The following is an 18,219-nucleotide window of genomic DNA, read 5'->3' as shown; positions in this document are numbered from 1 at the left end:
GTACGTAAAGTTTCCAAATAAATGTAGTGGAGTAAAAGTGCAATATTTGAATCCGAGATTAAAAGTAAAGTAAGTAAAAGGATTGGAAATTAGAAATACTCAAGTAAAGTACAAATATCTCACAACTGGTAATACAGTACTTTAAGTAAGTGTACTTAGTTACTTTACACCACTGGTGTCACGTGTTGGGGGAAGTGCTCCTTGTAAAGGAAAATTCCTATCTTGACAACCGGAGAACCGCCCTGTGTGAAGAAATCTAAAGTATTCAAAAGTACGAGGAAATAATTGTTACTTCCAAAGGAGACTACTGTACACATGTGACACAACTGTACTTGTGCTTGTGGATTTACAGTAACTGCAGGTTTTTAAAATGAGTGGTGTCGTCTACGGAGGTAGGTCTGACTTAATTTTTTACTGACAATTGTTTCATGTAATAATTTAATGGGATTTCAAGAGAAATTAATCTAAAGACTACGATTTGTTTGTGTTATATCAAGGGTCTTCAACAGGGGGTCTGGGACCCCTAGGGGGTCCTCAGAGTTACTACAGGGGGTCCTCCAAATCTTTGTGTGATAGAAACATTTTTTATATTAATCACTTGAACCATAGCCTCCTTATTCTGAGAACTTTGGCCAAAAACAGCAGATCTACCAGCTCACAACGCCTCGCAGCTCCAGGCATTGTGAGCTTATAGATCTGCTGTTTTCGGCAAAGACGTTTGGTGTAGAGGGGAAAAAGAGTAGGCTAAGTACAGAGTGAAACAATGAAACTATAATGGAATCTATTTAAAGGTTGTGGAGGTCCCTGCTTCATCTCTCTTTCAACTAAGGGGTCCTTGACCTGAAAACGTTGAAGACCCCTGTGTTATATGATTGACACATTTACTACTAAGAAAGGAATTGTGAGCCAAATTAATCGTGTGGTACAGTATCTTTTTCACTGTATCAACATCCAATACGACCAAAAACAAAAGGAGTGTTTATAGGTGTTTATACTGTAGTTATTGGTACCGTAGACTTGCACATACACAAGCAGGCTATCATGTTCCGCCAACTTATTATCATAATCTGCTTCCTACACCCAGAATGCCATCAAAAACTAATCTTGACATAAAACATATATTCAAAATTCAAAATGTCCAAACTTTCTCCAGGTGAGATCAAGATTTCTTTTTTGGGGATATGCGAGCAACATTACTTTTTCTGACACAGCCACACCATTATGACAAAGGGTATATTTCTGTCTGACAGGGCATGGAGGGATATCAGAGTTCTATGAACGGAGGATTGTTTTGGTTGGGAAGACGGGCGTGGGGAAGAGCGCGGCGGGAAACACCATCTTGGGGCGAGAGGCTTTCGAGTCGGAGCTGTCCCCGTCTTCCCTGACGTCTGTGTGCAAGAAGGCCAAGGGAGAGGTTGACGGTCGGAGGGTCGCCGTCATCGACACGCCGGGCCTGTTCGATACGAATCTCTCCCAAGAAGAGGTGCTGAGAAGGATCAAGATGTGCATCTCGCTGTCGGCTCCCGGGCCTCATGCCTTCCTGGTGGTGATCCAGCTGGGGAGGTTCACGCAGGAGGAGAAGGACACGGTCGAGATGATACAGACCACGTTCGGCGAAGCCTCGGCCAGGCACACCATGGTGCTGTTCACCCACGGGGACAAGCTGAAGAAACAGACCATCGAAGACTTCGTCTCGGAAAGCGAGGACCTGAGAGGGATAGTCCGCATGTGCCACGGACGATACCACGTCTTCAACAACGAGGTCAAAGACCATGGGCAGACCTCCGGGCTCCTCGACAAGATCGACAGGATGGCCATGGACAACGGAGGCATGCACTACACCAACGAGATGTTCGTGATAGCGGAAGACGCCATCGAAAAAGAGAAGGCCAGACTCATGAAAGAGTCTGAGGACGAGAGGCAAAAAGAACTGAACGACTTGCGAGTGAATCTCGCGGGAACGCTCCTCCACAAGGAGGAGAAGGTCGTACATCGCCGGTACGAGTCCAAGGCCAGGGCCCATGCCGAAAGGTCAAACGATTTTGTGAAAGCTCCCATCATCGCGGCCGCGGCGGCGGGTGGTGCCACCATCGGCTTTTTGCTGGGCATCTGCGGAGGCCCGATTGGCATGGCGGTGGGGACGGCGGTCGGGGCGGCCTTTGGTGCTGCCGTCGGTGCGGTGACCGTGGCCATCAGTGTCTCTGATAAATGCAGCGTGCAATGAGAGAATCAAATTCACTTTGCCCGTTCATCATTTGTTTAATTTAGCAAGCGCAAGCAACAGTCCGGGCAAGAGCAGCAGGAAGAATGACAAACTGGGTGGGCTTAAGTAGTTGGCAAATGATCAGCTGACTGCCACGTAGGGCATACATGTGCCCCCACCTTCACTTAATGCGGCCCGCAGGTTAATATTGGAATACTGATATATTATTGATTTCAGCTGTTACAATTCCAACCATTCAAACACGACTCACTTTAATTACTTCAGTCTATATTAGTAGCTTAGTATTTTTATGTCCAATGTATTTGAATTTAAGTTCATGAAGTTAGCATAAGAACAGTCATATGAATGCATTTGAAATTAAATAAAAAATATAAATTTCAGGATTCCAATTAAAATAGCTAAAAATAATTCCGGATTCCAATTCAAAAATAGCAAAAATAGCAGATCTACAAGCTCAAAACGTGTCACGCTGTGATGCGTTTTGAGCTTGTAGATCGGCCATTTTTGCTTTGTATGCATTGTGCCCTCTCCATCATCAAAGTTGCCCACCCCTGACGTAGGGTCTGGCTTAATAGGGAGCAGTAGTGCCCTTATACAACTGCAATGCAGTGTAACCTCTCGAGTATACCTGACTGAACTAACTTCGTAGGCTTCGCATGCTACGTGTCATTTATTTGATATATAATATATAATATATAATATAATTATTATTCATACTATGAATCCAGTAATCATGGTATAAACCTGTTTTATGTGCATACAAAGTACTACAGCATAAAGTGCATTTGAGTGAGGCTTGCCAACGCATTAGTTTTAAAAGATGGTTTTAATAGATATCTTTGAACTGAAATCAAATTGATTTGGAAAGAACACGAAGAGGGAAAAAAGCACATATCCCTTTAAAATGAATCCAGTAAAACCTGTCAGTGCGTTCAAATTAGGCTGGAAAGTGACAGAAATCTTCTCTTATCTATGATGATGCAAGAAAGTGCAATCCCAGTTGCTGAGCAGACTGCCAAGACAAGGGTGTGAGGAAAGCTACAGTAAGCCTGTACATTGAATAATCGAAAACATTGAATACAGTAGTGAAAAAAAATTATATCGATAAGTGTCGGTTACTGACCAAATTACTATGGTCATGATTGAGCAAGAGGCCTAATATCTGATTAAAGAAAAGTAAAATATCCATCTCAGGAGAAAGACTGAGAAACCACTGAGGCCGTTGCATTTCTCTGGAAAATGCAATAAAAGTGATTAGGGCTGTCACGATATGACATTTTACATGACGATTAATTGTCACTAAAATAATTGGCGATTAACGATTTAATTGTGTTTTTGTCGTTGATAATTACATTTCTGTTTGGCTTTTAGGCTTTGAAGTTGTACATGGTAGATATGACACACAAGCCTAAATATACAAAGAAATTACTGACATATTTGACAACTTACTACTTAAAAAATAACTTTGATAGTGGAAATAGCCGATCTACCAGCTCACAACGCGTCGCGATGCGACGCGTTGTGAGCTTGTAGATCTGCTATTTCCACTATTTCTGACATTTTTCAACATTCACGATTATGACGATTATGACAAAATAATTGCGATAATGTCAAATAATCACGATTAGACGATTATGTAATAATTGTGACAGCCCTAAAAGTGATGAGAGAACGTGTTTGGTCCTTGAAGGGGATCCAGAGGGTCCTCAGCAAAATTACTTATTAATAAAGCGTCACCATCACTTTAACCTTAAAAGGCTATTTTGAGAATAGCCTGATCTACAAGCTCTCAACTCGCCACTATGTGATTGTGTTTTTGAAAGGTTTTAATAACACAAGTGTTGCGTGAGGGTCCCTGGCACAAAATATTTCTCAAATGGCACACACCTACCACTGTTCATTTTAGGATTACTTTGAAGGAACTTTATGGCCCGGCCTCTACAGTAATTACATTTCATAGCAGGGGTCTTCAACGTTTTCAGGCCAAGGACCTCTTAGTTGAGAGAGAGATGAAGCACCCCACATAACCTATATTTAACCACTTGAACCGTCAATACTTAATTTTTCCCCTCTACACCAAACCTCTTTGCCGAAAATAGACAATCTACAAGCTCACAATATGCTATTTTTGTCTAAAGTACTCAGAATTTGGACACTGGGGTTCAAGTGGTTAATATAAAAAAGGAGAAAACAAGTTTTTATCACACACAGATTTGGAGAACCCCCCGCAGTAACTCTGAGGACCCCCTAGGGGTCCCGGACCCCCCTGTTGAAGCCCCCTGTTTTATAGTCATCAGCTCATTACCAATGTGTGTATATAGCCTGCAATAAGGCAGGAACCTGCTGGCTGTTCCTGAGTGGAAGCTGAAGACTATGGGCCCTATTATCGTCCATGCCTAAACTCTTTTGCCATTTTTTTACTATTTTGAAAACAATATATAATAATTCAAATATTTCAAATGGCTAATCTACAACAAAGCTCACAACATGTCGATGTAGATCGGCTATTTGAAGTATTTATTTTTTATTTTATTTTTCAAAATAGTAAAAGATGTCAAAGATGTTTAGGCATGGACGGAAATATAGCTCAAAGTCTTTGTTGAACGGGCTTCTAAAGTCTGGAACCATCTTTCTGAGGAGCTCAGGCTTGATAAATCACTTCTTAAAATGCATTTTATTGAAAGACCTTTCCATGATTTAAAAATGTGTTGTTATTGTTTGATTGTATTTCTCACTGCACTTTATATTTTATCGATTGTATGCATGTTTTTTTGTTTTTCTTTTCATTCTGTTGCTGATTTTATAAATTCTCTTCTATTTTTTGAATATTATTTTATGTTAAAAACTTTAAAAAATCATTATAATTAGGCTAATGTATATCATAACTCTACGGTAATTCAAATCTTTTGTGATGATTTAGTTTAAGAACATACATAATGATCAATAAATACATGTAAAACATTTATGTTTGAATTGTTTATTGAGAACTAGTGACTAGTTTAGACTTTTGAAACTCAGGTTGGCTTGCCCAAAGATGCTCAGAAATCAGTCAGAGGGAAGGTGTAGTGTGCCATCTAGTGGCTGAATGGTGTCTATGCAGTAACACCTTTAAATAGTTTTGGCTCTCTTCTCTGCTGTGTTGGAATGTTGGCAACATTGTCAGCCAACGCTGCAGGGTTGCATCAAAGCCTGCATTAGCTGTGCAGGACAGACTAATGGCTCGTTTACACCGCCATACAAACACATTATGAATCAGGCTTAAATCGACCAGGTTCTCATAATGACAATGTCAAGGGTACTATGAAGCTTTGTTTGTTTATTCAGCACAAACTGTGAAACTGTGCATGTGTGCTGGCGCTCAACACATAAGTGTCTTAAACTCATTGTATTCTGTATACATTGCCAAATTGGCTGTGCTGCAGGCTCCCACAATGGCCACTATGCATGCACTAATTGTTTTTTGAACAAATACATATACATATGGTACTGTATAACCAACCTCTATATTCTATACCATTATCCTGCAAGGTAATTCACCTGTTAAACAAACAAATACACATTTTGTTTTGTAATGATAGAAGCAGCCTATGTATGTTTTTCTATGATGTCATTAATTGTGGTCAAAAGTTCTTCATATTATGAGATGTCTACATTTATGATACCATGCAAAGCATTACATAATTCAATACTATTTTTCTTTAAAAACAAATTATAACAGTTTGGAACCTCAAATATGGAGTAGGCCTAATATAAGTATTGCCTCGCTCCCCCCTTTTTCGTTTCTATTTTGCATAGACAAAAAATATATGAAGAATTTGTGACTAGTCATCTTTAAAATGTCAGAATACTGCATTAATAATGCCACCCGCCATAAGGCATTTGGTGCTTTTATAACTGTGAGGTTTTAACAAAGGCAGGAAAAAGAGAATGAGTCTCCGAGTGTACAGAAACACAGTGGGAGGATAGCCTGGGAACCTGCTGAATCTGCTAGCTCGTTTTCCATTTGCTGTCTGGTGGTGCAGCCAGGCTAGTGGGAGGAGAGGGCATCACAACACACTAAAAGAAGGCTTATACTAAAAGGTTGTTCCATCAATGGTAAAAGCAAAACTTAAGGCTGATGCTTGCTGGTTGGGCGCCAGTCGAGCTCCATAATCACCAAGACTATAGCAGATCTACAGGCTCAGACACTGCGACACGTTCTGAGCTTGTGAAAAACAACCCTGCTAAAGAACCAAAAATACACACACCCCATCGGGCCTGTTATTTCTGCAGATCAGATTGTTCTATACACGACACAGAGAGGGCGGACCGCTTGAGGGGCCCTTCTGATCAAATCATTTTATCATTCATGAGTGTAAAATAGCTGACATCCTATCAAACGCAAAATACTGTATCATTCACTGAGTCAACCTGCAACCGACAAGCTTGTTCGATAGGACATAAAGAAGAAAACAGTCGCAATACAAGGGACAAGTCCATGTCGCTCTACAGTGGTTTTCAAAGTGGGTGACGGGGCACCCTGGGGTGCCGCGACGGCAGTCCATGGGTGCCGCGAGATCATTTGATAATATTTGGAATTTATTTGGACACTTGAAAAAATATTTAGTCTCATTTAAAACTTGAGGTACAAAGATATTTTCAGTCAATTCTAACCAAAATGGCTATTATCTCAACGCTTTCCTCGCAACATAATCACTAAAATATCGTCACTGTCGGGCAGAAACCTTGTAGTCTATCTCCAAGTTTCAAATGTGTACGTCTTTTTGGTAAAGCAAAGCCCTGCTTCATCATACAAGACTGTCTCACAAAACTAGTGAAGCGAGGCGTTGTGTGCTTGTAGATCTGCTGTTTTCACTAGTTTAGTACATTTTATAGATGATGAATACAAAGCGAACGGTTTTGGACATACAAGGTTTCCACCCGACAACAACAATATGTTATTAAATATAAGGTGCTGGGAGTGAAAATTATAATGTAGGGGTGCCTCGGATTAAACAAATATTTATGGGGTGCCCTGAGACAAAAAAGATTGGGAACCCCTTCTCTACAGTACTGTAGCCATCGATTGACACATTGCTGATGAACAGCGACACGCCATACCATTTTATACAGGGATAAAATATAGTAATTACTGTATAAGAGAGCTCAGCAGCATGCAGAGCCTGACCAAGTCTCCACAGAGGCAGTACTGTATATCTTAAGACCAGTGGTTCTCAGTGTGCACCGATAGTACAAATGGACCAATTTGGTTCCCTTTGAACACTCCTAGAGTTATAGGGGTCCTTGAAATTAAAACGTTTGGCCATTATACCCACTCTGCGGAGCCAGTGATAGATGTGAGCGTGAGGAGATGGAACATAGAATGTGAGTTGCGTTCTACAGTGTTGCATTCTCTTCGTTCCATTTGTTGTCTTCACATTGTACATTACATTCCGTCACTGCATTATGCAACAATGGCATGGCAAGCTACATTGTGGTTGACAAATGAGTTGTGATGTTGCTCTTGTACAATACTGTCCTGTCACACATTTTTCACAACGAGAAAGAGGTCGCATTGCCAAATACTGTACATGGCAGTGTAACAAATACATGATTCAACACACAATTCGTTGGTTGAATTTACATAAAATATTGAGCGGAAAACCATTAAAAAAGATCAATAATAATAACAATAATAATACTAATAATAAATAAATCAAACACACACACACACACACACACACACACACACACACACACACACACACACACACACACACACACACACACACAGTTTGTGTGTTTTGTCAACAGCTATTAAAATAGGTCTTAAGCTGTTAAAACGGGGGAAACTCTCAACTCATTCTTTTCATCTTTATACAGGATCCAGAAAGCCGAAAAGCGCCAACGAGCTACGAATCATTCTAGTTGGGAAGACAGGAGTGGGGAAGAGCGCCTCTGGAAATACCATCTTGGGCTGGGAAGCGTTTCTATCCGAGCTATCCCCGGCCGCCAAGACCAAGGAATGCAAGAAGGCCAACGGAGTGGTCGACGGACGCAAGGTCTCCGTTATAGACACCCCAGGCCTGTTTGACACAGAGCTAACCCAGGAGGAGGTGCTGAGAAGGATCGAGACATGCATCTCCCTGTCTGCTCCCGGTCCACATGCCTTCTTGGTGGCGATTCAACTGGGGAGGTTCACGCAGGAGGAAAGGGACACAGTCAAGATGATTCAAGCTATGTTTGGCAAGGAGTCAGGCAGATACACAATGCTGCTTTTCACGCACGGGGAGAGGCTGAAGAGGCAAACGATTGAGGAGTTTATTTCGAAGAGCGAGGAGTTGAAAGAAATCATTCGGAACTGTCACGGGCGGTACCACGTGTTCAGCAACGAGGTGAAAGAGCCGTCGCAGACCAGGCAACTCCTTCATAAGGTTGATCAAATGGTCGTGGATAACGGCGGCGGGGGCCACTACACCAAAAAGATGTTCAGAAAGGCAAAGAAAGACAGCAAAAAAGAAAGGAAGAGGCTTTCAAAAGACTCGCAGGTAAAGGAGAGGCAAGGGGAGACGGATCTGAAGGCAGAAGATGAGAGAGAAATGTATTATTCAGCAAGAGGGTCAAGGCGACGGATTCACAAAGACACATGCCTTATACAATAAGCCACAGGTTTTGCCATGTCCCCAGTTGTTGTAACTGCTCTATTGCTATATGATTTCCCTAATATATACTTTCACTTCAGCAAACCCGATATTACAAGTTGTTTTGTATGCTACAATTTGTTTTGAATAATACTAGAAATAATATACAATGCATGGTAGCCTACTACTCTTGACTGTTTGTTTCGTGGACTTTATTGATATACTCTAGTCTAGGGCTACCGCTGTATATATTTTCTTAATTAAACTTAAATGGGACATATTGCCTGTTCTCTTTCCACTTCAATATTCAATACTGTACGTAGTTCAAATTAAGTTACGTTTGGCTCAATGAACACAGCAAAGGGAATGGTGTTTTCTTTTTTTTAACAAAAGGGCAGCAGTACAATTTAAACATCACAACCACTATTCATCATGACACAGCAAACATTCATATTCATATCGCTATTGCGGTCAGCATAAGGCGCACAGCAACACTTGCATGAGAATGCTGCTCATGACCTACAGTTTGTTATTCCACACCACTGCAGCTTCCCAGATCAGAGGCCAAGAATAAGTGGTGATCCAGATATAAGATCCAAACTAAACAAGTGCCCTAAACCAGTGGTTACCGACCTTTTATCTGCCAGGGCACACTTTCCATAGTTAAAAGATCCCAGGGCACACCTAGATATAGCCTACAGTGTGGCTATTTTCTAAATGTTTGCCCCATTTTTATATTATTTTACAATTTGGCCAATGTTTTAACAGTTTTTTATATAGTTTGTTGATCACTTTTGATGCCGTAATGGTCTTTTTTCTTTTCTTTCTTGAGGTATTAAAAAAGGTTTAAAGTCCTTAAATTGTGACTTCACTGTCAAATTTCAAAGGGCACACCAAAGGTCTGCGTTACTCTGGTCGAGAAACACTGCCCTAAACAAAAAATACAAATATGGGTCCATCTGTTTCTTTCAAAAACTACACATGAGCAAGCAGGTTTTGGCACCAATGGAAATATATTATATTTATGAAATATTACAGCACGATGTTTAAAACATACTATGTATCAGTGTCACATTATGTGCATGTGACACTGATATGTGTACAGTTTATTCTATGAATTGATTGGCGAAAAAGAAGGATAAAAAGGGGGGGGGCATATTATGTCATCTTTCTGACTTCTTCAATAATTGTGTAAAAGTGATGGCAGGGGTGAGACTTTGAAACCTATGGGCCTCCGGGCTATAGATCCCCTCGTCAGCACACACACATTTTAACCATTTATTTATGTCCATACAAAGGTGATGCATACAAGGACACAGATATTATAGGTGCAGTAAAGTTACATTACAAAATCATGGTATGTGTCTTCATGATACAATAGCATGTCACTTGGTACTCTACGGGTATAAGTAGCAGCGTCTCCGCCATATGTGGCGGCTGCCGATTATAGCGGAGACGGCACAATACTTTGCCAGCCTTTTTGCCTCTTTTTTGGGCATCCCAAGTTGTTGAAACCCTCTAACAACCAGCCTGTGGGTATATGTCCTAGGCCAGTGGTTCTCAACCTTTTCAGGCTGTGACCCCCCAAATAATCACATTTTAACTGGGAACCCCCCACCCTGACTAGCACTTTGTATAACACGGTTATATTGTGAGAATAGCAGATCTACATGAAGCATGTAGATCGGCTATTTTCACAATGTCTGCCTCTAATATTTGAACATTTGGCTAATGTTTAATTTGTCATTTTAGAAGTATTAAAAAGTCTGTAAATTGTCACTTTGGAAATGTGCAGATACCCTCTAAAGACTTTATGTATGTTTACTGTTGAGAGAGAAAACAATGTTTCACATTAAGTTAATCATCTGGGGACCCCTCCAAATAAATAGGCGACCCCCCTGGGGATCCCGACCCCCAGGTTGAGAACCACTGTCCTAGGCTGCCAAATCTTTATATTACAAAAGAGTAAGTGATCTACTTCCGGGTCATGTATCGCTAACTTAAATACCAAACCACTTGGCCAAGATGTACTACATATGTACTAAATATAGCTTAAAAATTCAAACACCCATGTCACCTTTGCAAGATGTCGTTTACAAACCTCTGTATACAGTTGTATTCGTTATTACCCTCATATTTTGCCTCTGTATAAAATAGTCCGCCGGTCAAATATGTCCGACCGGAAACGTGCGCTGCGGCACAATAGTTCCGCCACAATAGTTCCGCCACAATAGTTCCCCCCCCAATTTCTTTTTTTTTTTTTTTTACGTTTTTTTTTTTTTTTTTTTTTTTTTAACTAGATGTGAGCGGCCCGAAGGGCCGCGACCCTCTAGTATAAATACAAATAGTCTGCACCCAACTCTGATGGTATGTAGGAGTGGTTGGCATTTAATTACCGTGGTCATGAAAGCTTCCTCTAGGCTAAGGTCAAAGGTGCTGCTCTCTCTAAGGGTGTAGCCACATATGCGTAGAAAAACTTGCAGCTCCCATCCACTCTCATGTTAAAAGAATAACCCGGAAGAGGTCTTTCATCTTTCTTTTAACATGGGAGTGGAAGGGAGCTGCAACTTTTTCTACGCATATCTGGCTACACCCTAATACAGACACCTACATGGACACTTCATCAACCACAACAACATCTGTTGTATTAGCTGTCAAGGATGCAAAGATGTCCGAGTTATCACAGAGATGAAACATGGATGGAATGACACAGGAATGTTTGTGCATTCTCACTGAGGGTGCATGATATTTTGATAACACACACACACACACACACACACACACACACACACACACACACACACACACACACACACACACACACACACACACACACACACACACAGAAGAAAGAATGGGCCTACATCAATCATAATGAACTAATAACGCCACCCTATCCTTCAACTAAGTAGCAGCCAAAACATTGCAGACATACTACAGATTTGTATCACCCCTCAATTACAAATGAGCATTTGGAATTAAAGCTCAAAAACCCCAGCATGAACTTCAGCCTTCAATTCCAGAGCCAGAAACAACAGTCACTGAAAGCCAAGTCATTGAGTTCTGATAGGCAATAATACAGCAACACTTGAGTCACATTAGTATGCATTACACAGCATACAACACAAGCAGCATCAGCAAAGAAAGAGAGAGAGAGTGAGAGTGCGTGCGTGCATGTGTGTGTGTGTGTGTATGTGTACGTGTGCGAGAGAAAGAGGTGTTGATCATATGAACCAATACAGCCACCCTATATCACAACTTCAACAGCAGCCACAACATATTTGTTATGTCAGAACACAACACCTCTACGTTAAACTTTAAAAGGTAACACATAGCAAACAATACACACAGGCTACCTGAAGTGACCACATAATGTATACAACGTACTGTACTGTATACACACCATCCATCACAACTGACTACAAGCAGCCACAACATAGTGTGTTGCTCACACCAGCCTTCATTTCAGAGCTGGAAAACAGTCAATGAACATTTTTTCATTCATTGGCTCCCAAAATGACAGCAATACAGGAGCAGCGCCTGAATCACTTCAGCGTTCACAGCATATCGTTGTTGTCGGGTGGAAACCTTGTATGTCCAAAACTGTTCGTTTTGTATTTATCATGTTTAAAATGATTTCAATTAGTGACAATAGACGATCTACAAGCACACAACGACTCGCGGTGCGAGGCGTTGTGTGCTTGTAGATCAACTATGTTCACTAGTCACTAGTTTTGTGTGACAGTCTTGATGAAGCTAGGGCTTTACTTTCAGAAAAAAAAGAAAAGCGTACAAATTTGAAACTTTGAGATACGAGGTTTCTGCCCGACAGTGACATACCGGTACACACAACACAAGAACCAGCAGCAAAGAAACAAAAAACAAGGTGCCTACTTTGAGCAGTCTTCATCATTAGTGTACAGCAGGGCCCTCTATCTCTCTCTCTCTAGGCCGTCCTCAGACGAGCCCTCCAGCGCCGTCTCCAGTGATCTCCATGTTGTATGTAATCACCTCTGTTTTCTTGGCATTTAGACCAACCTTGGCACACTCTGTCTCCCCTTGGTCAGGAGAAGTGGTGCCACTGCCTGCTCCACATGGACAGATAGCAGGCAGTACAACAGGGAGTTGTCTAGGCCTATAGGTGTCACAGTGAAGCTCTTCCAATCCTATAATGAAGAGGAAGGGGGTGACTCAGTGAGAACGTTGTTGTCATCTTGAATGCAAAACTTTAGAGACTATATTTGTCTGAGTCCAGTGGTACCAGTTCGTACCACTGGTTCGTATTCGTTCATTGGCTCCCAAAATGACAGCAATACAGGAGCAGCCTGAATCACTTCAGTGTTCACAGCATATCGTTGTTGTCGTGTGGAAACCTTGAATGTACAAAACCGTTTGTATTTATTTTTTAAATGATTTCAATTAGGGAAAGTAGCTGATCTACAAGCACACAATGCCTTGCACCGCGAGGCGTTGTGTGCTTGTACGTCGGCTACAGGGGCGCAGGAGGCATTTTAAAAGTGAAGGGGACACATCTGGGAGGTATGTGCGCGCGCATAGCGCGCGCGAAAAATTTTGGGGTATCCCCCCCACTTTTGGTGATATCCCCCCCACTTTTGCCCCGAGGAGGAGGGGACATATCCCCTCCACTTGAGCTGAATTACACAGTTGTTTTACGCAGATTTCAAGGCATTTTTTTTTCTTGTTACTGTATCCCCCCCACAGTAACAAGAGGAAACGTAACTTAAAATGTGTTGACAAACGAAATTGCATTTCCATTATGCATCTGTTCAAAGGTACTTACATTGTTGCTTGATTTAAAGAACGACGTTATCGTTTTTTGGTTTTTTGACTGAGAATGATGTGAGACTAGCCTACAGACACCAGCAGCAGGTCCAGCACCTGCAATGACGGTCTCCTTCTGCCACTGCCTGCCTGCTTGTCACTATCGCGTTGCATTAATTAAACTCATTCAGAACAGCTGAGCTGAGCTGACTGCACTGCACTGGTGGGACTGTGCCTCTAGAGGGCAGTAATACGCCTTGAAATGAGAACTACTCAGGGCCCAATTAAGAAGGCGGTAATTAACGCCCGTGCTAAGGAGATACCGACTGCCGACGATCGCGTTTGACGCATGAATAACGCTCAGCAGCTGATTATGTGATTTGCGATGATCGTAATTGTGCGCTCACCACGTGAAAAATTATTCATGGGTGTGTTTTCATGGAAACGTGTGAGGAAACCGATGGCATGACCGCTGTAGGTACATTCACCACTCAGAAGCTTGTCCGTCATTCCATTTAACTGGCATAAAACCAGAGGATGGGGGGGCTAATGCTTATTCACATATCACAGTGATATCATGCTTGTAAATATCTCACACTCAATAAGGTCTGTTTTATTAGAACCGACATTGTTTGCGTATAGAGAAAAAAAGGCGAGAAAGAGAGAGAGAGAGAGAGAGAGAGAGAGAGAAGGCTATATTAATATAATACTTTTTTTTGTCACGTCCACATATCTATTTGTCTCTCTCATCTCATGCCAGCGTGTCAGTGTGACATAGGCTGGCCTTGTTGAGTGAACAATGGACGCATAGTGGCCTATTAATTAATAGGCTACGGAACGGCGGCCTCCTGCCAAAAAAAAAGGGAATCTGATGGAACCAGTAGCCTAATTAAACGAAATAAAACATATCCCACCTGATTTAGTTTGATATTGAGTACAGTAATAATAAATACATTTCATTTATTATTTAGAAATTTACATTTGTAAAATTAGACCAAAAATTACAGAGATGTAAAAGAATAGGGCTGTTTAATTACTTAATTCAGCGCCTAGGTAATGGCAGCCAGACGGCTGCTGCATGTCCTTGAACTGTAGCACATAGGCCTACTGTACATGTGTGTGTCCGAAAAAAACATATTTAGACTTAAAAGCTGTCAACATGCCATGTATAGCCTATAGTGCTTCGAGAGCTTTTTTTCTTTTCTTATTTGGCTAAATTGGCATGACGCATCGCGATCAGCGATCACGCATCTATATGAAGCAAAGCAAAACTGCAGATTGATTCCTCATAGATCGGGCAATTATGAAGCGATTTTAAAAATTTAAAGAGCTCCTGAACACTGGAGGGGATATCCCCCCCACCCAAAAAAAGTGGAGGTGTTAATCCCCCCCGTCCCCCCCTACCCCCTGCGCGCATGGTCGGCTATTGTCACTAGTTTTGTGCGACAGTCTTGTATGATTAGATGAAGCAGGGCTTTGCTTTATACGAAAAAATAGAAACACCTACTGATTTGAATCTTTGAGATACAAGGTTTCTGCCCGACAGTTACGATATACAACACAAGCACCAGCAGCAAAGAAACAAAGAATAAGGTGCCTACTTTGAGCCGTCTTCATCAGTAGTGTACAGCAGGGCCCTCTCTCTCTCTAGGCCGTCTTCAGACGAGCCCCCAGCGCCGTCCACGATGCCCTCGCGGTCGATGCGTGCTTGTTGATTCCCATAGCACATCAGTCTGCTGGATGGGAGAACCTGGTGTCGATGCCAGTGACAGGCCAGCCTTGATAGCCCCCCATACAAATAGCATTCTGGTGCAGCACCAATCCAGGGACTTCTGTAGTGCAGGCTTCAGAGGCCAGCATTCACAGCCGCATAGAAGAACGGTCTTTGCAGTCGCTAAGAAGGGGATGAGATTGCATTCAGAGTAAGGCTGGGCAATATATCGAAAATGTACCTTCATCGAGGTATCACATGCAAGGTACATAGCGGCGAAGACAGCTTGAAATGAGATAGGCCTATTGGTATATGTGTCAAATTAATTAAGAGACACACTATGCATGCAAGCACATGCACAAAAAGCAGTCCATCTGTAACCAGGTGTGGTCATTTCAATGAAACCATTGTTAGAAATGAGGCATTTAATTTCTTTACTCTATGTGTACTGTGCAGTACATGCATGGATATGCTATTCATTATCTGGGTTATAGGCAGGCAGTGGACCTAAACTCCTAAAGCACAAAAAAATTAAAAACAATGCAATTGTTTTTACTAATATTGTGACGTGAGTAATATCGATATTGAGGTATTCAACGACGTTATCGAATATCGAGCCTTAATTCAGAGGCAGCCCTCTGTGCCCTTGTGCTTTCCTCACTTTATTTCTTTCAGTGCATTACCTTGTGTTAATAATGTGTGCACAAAAAAGGTGTATTAGTGTAATTGTTTCTCTTCTCTATTTTCCCCCCTCCATCCTGTGGCATTTATCAGCATGTGTGCTTAGAATCTGACTAGTGTACGCCTATGTCTAAAACAAATTAGAGATTAAATCGAAATCAACACTTGCTCACAATGTCACATTACCAATGATGGATTCATTTACTGAAACACTTCATGTTCATGCCAAGCAAGCAGTGTTGCTTTTAATGAAATATTGGTCTGTTGATCTACTGTACCAATCCTGGTTTCCACTAGGTGGGACCAGAGTCATGCTCATGATGACAGGGTTTTGGGTTTTAGTAAGCAGACTCTCTTGTTGACAGCTGGTGCTCTTATTCAGAGTATTAAATATGAGGATTCATACAAGGTCATTTGGTGTTGTGCCAACTAACAACCCAACAAAACATCATCATACTTAGATATAGGCCTATAGGGTGTGCCAAATGTAGTTCTAAGAGCGGCCATTTCTTGGGTAAACACAGCCTTACACAGGTGTTCTGATTAGACTATAGCATTAGTTCTATGCAATCAAACAATTGAAACACCCGTGTTTTGACCCAAGAAATGGCCGCTAAGGACTACAATGACGTAGCCGTTGGCACACACAATAGGACCCATGCACGCAGCAGCACCAAGTTCAAGCACAGGGTTAGAAATAGAATAATAATAACAACTGGCCTTTTGTTAATTATATTTTTTTCAGTGATGCAAAAAGTACTCACACGTTTTACTTAAGTAAAAGTATCAATACTGCAATGTAGAAATACCACAATAAAATAAAGTAAAAAAAGAAGTCCAGAATTCTAAATGTACTTGAGTAAAGGTACAAAAGTAGGCTATTGGTATAAAAATATAGGCTACTTAAAGTAGGCCTACCTAAAGTAAATATAGGCTACTCAATATGCAGAATGTCACATTTCACAATATTTCAAATTCAAATGTAGGCCTATATAAATATTTTGAAAATAGCAAATCTACAATAATAATAATAATAATAAAACTTTATTTGTATAGCACCTTTCATGACATGAAATGCAGCTCAAAGTGCTTTACAGAGCATAAAATGAAGCACACGTGCTTAACAGAGAAAAAGTAAAATAGAAATAAAAAATACATAAAAAAGAGATAAGTAAAATGATTACAATAAAGCAAGAAAAAATAAAAGCATAGAACATTGAAGAACAATTTCAGAGCCGTGCGGACGTCAATAGCAGCATAGGGATTAAAAAATTTAGCTAAAAGCAAGAGTAAAGAAATAGGTCTTGAGCTGTGCTTTAAAGCTATCCACCGAGGCTGCCTGTCTTAGGTGTAGTGGTAGTTTATTCCAAGCTGTCGGTCCATAGAAGCAGAAAGCTGCTTCACCATATTTTTTATATGTCATTGTTGGCACCTCAAGTAGGTCTGCACTAGAGGACCTGAGTGGGCGGGTTGGAACATATCTATGCAGGCAGTTATAGAGGTACGAAGGTGCCAGACCATTTAGAGCTTTATAAACAAGTAAAAGAATTTTAAAATCAATCCTAAAAACAACCGGGAGCCAGTGTAGCGACGCTAAAACTGGAGTAATATGTTCTCTTATCTTAGTTTTTGTTAAAACTCTGGCTGCTGCATTTTGAACAAGTTGTAATCTGTCAGTTGTTTTCTTTGGCAGACCAGAGAGAAGTGCGTTGCAGTAATCAAGCCGAGAGAAAACAAAAGCGTGGATCAGCGTTTTTGCATCGTTCAGCGACAGATAAGCTCTAATTCGCGCAATATTTCTAAGGTGAAAGAAGGCAATCTTCGTGACATGATTAATGTGTGTATTAAAATTTAATTCAGCATCAATGATCACCCCCAGGTTCTTAACAGAGGTGTTATTTTCTTTAGCCAGGTTACCAAGTCTATTTATTATTGATTCTCTCTGGGCAGTAGAACCTATTATGAGAACTTCTGTCTTGTCCTCATTTAGCTTGAGAAAGTTCTCACTCATCCAGCATTTTATGCTGGACACGCACGTCAGCAATGGGTCTAGAGCACAGGGGTCGTCCGTAGCCACCGAAAGGTACAACTGGGTGTCATCAGCATAGAAATGGAAATTCACACCGTGAGCGGAAATAAGTTCTCCCAGCGGCAGTATATAGAGGGAGAATAATAAAGGACCAAGAATCGAGCCCTGTGGA

General features: G+C 41.2%; 1 protein-coding gene across 1 annotated transcript; it reads left to right on the top strand.

Annotated features, from left to right (window-relative positions):
- Positions 1-370: 370 nt before the first annotated feature.
- LOC308306239 (GTPase IMAP family member 8-like) lies at positions 371-9,425 on the top strand (the record flags this gene model as incomplete). The annotated part of the gene is made up of 4 exons (XM_080751138.1): positions 371-392; positions 1,251-2,195; positions 8,087-8,751; positions 9,393-9,425. 4 exons carry the CDS (start codon positions 371-373, stop codon positions 9,423-9,425), a joined length of 1,665 nt encoding a protein of 554 aa, XP_080607264.1.
- Between the last annotated feature and the right edge of the window lie 8,794 nt (positions 9,426-18,219).

Source organism: Nannobrachium achirus (genome assembly GCF_963921795.1).
Source record: "Nannobrachium achirus genome assembly, chromosome: 20".
Taxonomy (NCBI): Eukaryota; Metazoa; Chordata; class Actinopteri; order Myctophiformes; family Myctophidae; genus Nannobrachium; species Nannobrachium achirus.
This window is presented reverse-complemented; position numbering and strand designations above follow the sequence as displayed.